The sequence below is a fragment of the Furipterus horrens genome, unplaced genomic scaffold (assembly GCF_987537825.1).
Source record: "Furipterus horrens unplaced genomic scaffold, mFurHor1.1.pri manual_scaffold_12, whole genome shotgun sequence".
Lineage (NCBI taxonomy): Eukaryota > Metazoa > Chordata > Mammalia > Chiroptera > Furipteridae > Furipterus > Furipterus horrens.
Window position 1 is genome coordinate 42,746,938 of NW_028327182.1, and position 6,000 is coordinate 42,752,937.

General features: G+C 37.5%; 1 protein-coding gene across 4 annotated transcripts in view; it reads left to right on the top strand.

Moving 5' to 3' along the window:
• CNMD (chondromodulin) overlaps window positions 1-5,562 on the top strand; it is a 29,334-nt gene extending 23,772 nt beyond the window's left edge. For 2 of the 4 annotated variants that reach the window (XM_090258132.1, XM_090258133.1), the window contains exons 6-7: window positions 1,441-1,607; window positions 5,039-5,562. In XM_090258132.1, coding sequence (XP_090114258.1) covers window positions 1,441-1,607; window positions 5,039-5,254 — 383 coding nt within the window. In that variant the 3' untranslated portion in view covers window positions 5,255-5,562. The remainder of the gene's footprint in view (window positions 1-1,440; window positions 1,608-5,038) is intronic. The other 2 variants (XM_090258135.1, XM_090258136.1) reach the window with 1 other exon arrangement.
• Window positions 5,563-6,000: the final 438 nt, after the last annotated feature.

Here is a 6,000-nt window from a genome sequence, read left to right on the forward strand (position 1 = left end):
AAATTGCTCATTAACTCTCTCACTACCTTGGGAATAGATACTACTATTATCCCCATTTTTAAGATGAAGAAACTGAGGCTCAGAGAGACACCAAAGTCCACACTGTATGGTATTTTCCATTATTACTCAGTAGCCATAGGTCATTCTGTGGGATGCCTGAGGCAATGTGGTCAGCTGGGTTGGAAATCAGAAAAATTCACCTTCACCTCCTATGCCTGCCGTCCATTCTGTGATCTTGATGTTTCTGGAGTCTGATGCCCTTATTATAAAAGTATCTGCTTTTACCTACCCCATAGGATTTTTTTAAAGTATATTTTATTGATTACATTGTTATAATAGTTCCAATTTTTCCCCTTTGCTCCCCTCCACCCATCACCCCCCCAAAGGATTTTTTCAAAGACTCAAACAAGATAATAAATCCCCTAAAAACTATAGTTTTATACATGTATAGTCTCTCTATTAGGAATATATAGGGCTGCAAGTAACAAAATACCTGATCAACAGTGGTTTCAGCACATACAGGTTGATTTCTTTTCCCACATAGCCATAAGTCTGGAGATAGGTTTCTGGTATTTTCAGCTACTAGGTGATATCATCATGTCTCTTTCTAGCTTACCATTTTCCTTCCCATGGCGTCCTGGCTCATCACTCTTGTGCCTGTCACTTCTGGTCACATGTTGGCTCTCATAACCCAGATACTACACTTACATTCAAGAAAAGAAGACAAGCCCTGGCTGGTGCAGTTCAGTGGACTGAGTGGTGGTCTGTGAACCAAAGGGTCACAGGTTCAATTTCCAGTCAGGGCACATGCCTGGGTTGTGGGCCAGTTCCCCAGCTGAGGGTGCTCAAGAGGCAACCAATTGATATTGCTCTCCCTTTCTTTCTACTTCCCTTCCCCTCTCTTTAAAAATAAATAAATAAAATATTTTTTAAAAATAAAAATAAAATAAATTTAAAAAAAAAAGAAAGGAAGGCAAGACATAGGAGGCCATATCTGTCCCCTTTTACCAAGAAAGCAAAAGCTTTCCCAGAACTGCACTAGCATATTCTGCTTATATCTCACTGGGAGAAATGTCTAATTTGTGCACTCCTCATTACCAGGGAGGCTACGGAAATGAGTGATATTTTACTTTCTCAGTGCCTGTAGTAGGGGCAGGCAAATATACAGGATATTGTGGATGGACTTTTGTTAGCTATCTTACAATGTTTGCCTCAATTAGTGTTGTAAAATCAAATTCTGGCTATCTGTATGTTTAACTACTAACCCAAGACTCTAAAGCCTCCTGTATTATTACAAAAATCATCAATACAAATTTAAGTGGTAGAGTCATGTCTGTTTGGTGTTCTTTTTTATGTTTTTCACCCCGATAAACACAGACTTTCCTTAATTATTCAAATAAAGAAATTAACTTGCAGGGGATTTTGTTTGTTTGTTCTCAGAAATCCAGAGGGAAAGAAGAGAATTGGTAACAGAAGTTGTTACAACTACCACAAGAAGACCACGCAGTGGACCACGCGGAGACCCAAGCCCTGGAAGAGCAAATAACAAAACCAGACCTGGTGTTCAAGAGGATGCAGAAGCCTTCAACCCAGACAACCCTTACCATGTGCGTGCTGGTGTTTGTGTGACATGCTCAGACCAATGCATTAACCCTAATACTGAAGTGGTGGTGTTTCCACATGAGGCTCTAAATGAGCTTTGAGTATTCAACTGAGACATTTACTCAGTATTTTAAAAATACATCTTCATTTGTTGGTTGCAAGGTTTATAGATGTGCATAAGAACACTTAAGCGTTACCTCTGTAGTATAAAATCCTGATCGGTTGTAACCCTTATTCAAAGTTGTTTGCTGTGCTCTCATTTTCTTGAGTCACAGACAAATCTATAAAGACAAACTCATATCTGGAATTTATTTTAAAATGTTTCCAAGAAAGTACCCAAGGAGCAACACACAGGATGAAAGTATTCTTTCCCCCACCCTTTATATCCATTTTATTTATCCTTTCAACAGATATTTGTTGAGAACATGCTTTCCCAGGCCCTGTGCAGACAGACAGACAGACAGAGGAACTTCTGACTGCAGGGACTTTCAGTCCAGTCTGTAGACAGATTCAAACACAAATAGCACACTTTGGACTGAAACATTGAGAATCGGTGTTTGGAAGGATGACATTAATGTGCTAAAAACTTCTCCGATCTTCCACAAAATATTATTTACCATTACTATACTTTGCAGGAAGTAGAAAAATAAGTATTTATTTGTAACGAGGGTTATAATTGAAAAAACAATACATGGTATATATTTTTAAAAACAGTATAAAAGGGTATACAATGAATAGTGAGTTTCCTTTCCATTTCAGACACCCTCCCCAGAGCAGCCTACTAACAATAGCTGCTTGCCCGGTTTCTTTGCATAAGTACACACACACACACACACACACACACACACACACACACAATTTTAATGCAAAAGAGCATACAAACTCCTGTACTATTCCTTCCAGTTACAGTACAGTATTTTGGAGATTGTTCTATATCTCCTGTATAGATCTACCTCATTCATTTTAACATCCACATCATATTACATCCTGTGGATGCATAAAAACTTAACTAGTTCTACTTTGGTAGACATGTAAATTACTTCCATCTTTTGCTGTTTACAAATACTATTAACAGTATGCAATCTTGTACATACATGCCTTGTAAGGTTATGGGAGGGTATCAATGTGGTAGAGCTCTTAGGACAGTGGTTGGCACATGGAACCCATAAATTTGTTCAGTGTTAGCTATTAGTCTTTCTTATTCAACCTCTTGAACACATGAGGAAACATCTTTCAACATAAACATTGGCTTGTATGTCTGCTGGATCAAGGTAGATAGAAATTTTATATTTTAATAGAGAATATCAAATTGTCTTCCAAGAAATCATAACCAGCTACATGTCTTTAAATAATAATAAAAGGGTTCATTTATTGTCAAACGTAAATCTTTACCAGTTTTGGGGGTGTAAAATTTATCTCTTGGTTGCTTTATTGTGCCTGTCTTTACATAAGGTTGAGCATGTTTACATATTACAGCCACCTGTTTTTTTCCTATGTAACCTCTTGAGGCCTATTCTGTTTTAAGTGTTGCAAATATATTTTCTAGTTTATCATTTTAGACTAATATATTTTAGAAATACTTAAGAGCAAAAAGTATTTTTAAATAACCCAAGGCTTATCAGAAAATTAGGACACCACAGAACTTCATTTGCTAAAACTCAAAGAATAAAAAAGGAAATAAAATCTGAATAGGCAAACAGAAAATTTAATATAGTTTATTCCCTAAGTGACTGGGTTAGCTGAAACTGGTTCAAGGGATAAGTTCAACTGCCCCTTTACGGGTGAGGAGGATGACTTTGTCTACCTAGCTTCCAGAGCTGAGTGATCCATATTCTTAAAATCTCCAATTACAGCAATTTTCCCCCTTTACTTCATGTTCACCTTGAAGCAGAAACACCTCCCCATGATCTCAGTCCTCCACATACATATTTCTTTAAAGAAGTATTTTAAAGCAACAACCTGAAATTTCCTCCCAACTTTTTAATCTTAACAAGGTTTTGCTGAACCCTCAAAGAAATGTCTCCATCAACAGGCTTCACTCTTCCTGCTCCAGAAGAGTTGGCTACCAATTATTAATGAGGTGGTTTTCTCTTTTTTGTCCCAGATAAACCTATTTCAAGAAATAAGCAAAAAAAAAAAAAAAAAAAAAAAGGGGGGGGGGGAGTCTGAAAAAAGAATGGTGTAAGAGTAAGACAGTAAATATTGTGATGACAAAAATTGAACAAACACTGTATCAGGCAGTACGAAGGAATTGTTAGTTTTGTTAGGTGTGACAATGGCAATGTGGTTGTGTAGGAAAATACTCTCTTCTTTTGGAGGTACATTTTAATGTATTTATGGGTCAACTGTCACAGTACCTTCAATTCTCTTTAATTCATTTCAGAATTTTATCAAGCAAATTTGACAAAAGGTTAGCAACTGTCAAATTTAAATGATGTTCAGGCTACAATTCTCTTCTAGTATGTTTGAAATTTCCTAATAAAGAGCGCCATCTTCCTCCAAATAAAAGTGAACTTTTTTACACCAGAAAAGGTGACAGGGTCGCTAAGTTCACTTTGCTCAAGCCTGTGTTTGGTGCTGCACCTGCCTAAGTCCGGCTACCTCCAGGAGAGGCTTAAATTGAATAAAGAATTTACTTACCAATATGGGCTTCTAAGCAATATAATCCAATACCATATTAAAGAGGGTACAGAAACTACACCCCTAGATATCTAGTTAAGCCAGACAGGAGGCAGGAGGCAGTTTCCTTCCAGATCTGTGATCTCTCTAGTGGTGAAAGACATAGTTTTGTAGGTAACTTTTACTTCATCAATATGGTTGTGTGCTCATGTAACTAATTATGGTGCCCAGAAACTAGAAGGTAGTTTAAGGTTTGAAATTTTTACACATTATATGATGCCTTTTCCTGAGTGTTACAGACCCCTCACGTTCAAATAATGGCAGAAGCTAAGTGACTTGACAGTGTTTTCTGCCAGTGCAATCGCAACAGCAACCTGCTAACCTGTATCAATGAGGTTCAAAGTGTGCTCCCAGGAGTCCTGAAAGCCTTTACTACAGGAAGGCACCAGTTCCCACTGACTTAAAATTCACAGGGGCAGAAATGCTACTTTTGAATTATGATTCCTTTTTGCTTGCCTACTTAAAACAAGATGAGCCACTACTGAGTGTTAACCATGGCTCATTTAAAGCATGGGGAAACTTCACCATAACATAAAAACAAAACAAAACAAACCCACCTTCCTGCCAATGACAGATTAATTAGGTAGGTTTAAGTTCCTTGATGTTAGATGAAATTCTGAATTAGGTTATGATTGAAAACTCCTTACAGAAAAGTATGCTGATTTCTTGTAGTGAAACATCCATGGTCTTATTTTAAAACGTGTTACAAAGTTCTCATTATGAAGAAAACACAAATAATTTTTTTTTTATTTCACAGCAGCAGGAAGGTGAAGGCATGACATTCGACCCTAGACTGGATCATGAAGGAATCTGCTGTATAGAATGCAGGCGGAGCTACACCCACTGCCATAAGATCTGCGAACCCCTGTTAGGCTATTATCCATGGCCCTATAATTATCAAGGCTGCCGTTCAGCCTGCAGAGTTATCATGCCATGTAGCTGGTGGGTGGCCCGCATCTTGGGCATAGTGTGAAGTCACTTCACATACCAGGTGCTGTAAAGGAAGAATTAGCCCAACAGACAACCAAAGTATGAAGCATCTTGATGCTGAAGGGACCACCAGTATTTTATACTCATTCTGAGTGATGTTCTTTCAGACACTTTTAACAGTTTTCCAATGCTTTACAGAACTTTATCCAGAATGTGCAAATGTACTGAAAAGGTAGTCTAAAATGTCACAATAATCCTTTTATTACTTGCTATTTTTTATTTGCTATGCCCCTAAAACCTGCTCATAAGACTTCTTTCCCAAGCTATTTTGAAATAAACATGAAAATTTACAAATTGTCAAAGATCTCAAGTCACTAATTAAGTTGTTCTGTTATTTGTACAGAATTCCTCAGTTGTTCTTAACCTTTATTATTCTTCTCAATCTTGCAAATGTGCTCCCCGAGTTCCCAGATAAAAACGCAAAAAAGCAAAACAGGACACTTAATGGAATTTACCTGAAAGTAAACATTATAAACCTCAATGTAGTAGTTCATGGGAAATTCTTGATCTATAGTCTGGCTGGCATGTGACTAACAGGTGGCTGCCCTGTTAACAGTCACCTCCAGGAAAAGAGCATTAGGACAAAAAGGGAAAACGTAGCCAAAGATAAATCAGACTTGTGGGGAGAGGACTTCCATTGACATTCTGAAAAGCAGGTCTTCACGTTCTTTTTAATCTGTTTTCAGTAAATGCTTATTGGGCATGAAGAAGTGTAATGATTTCTACCTC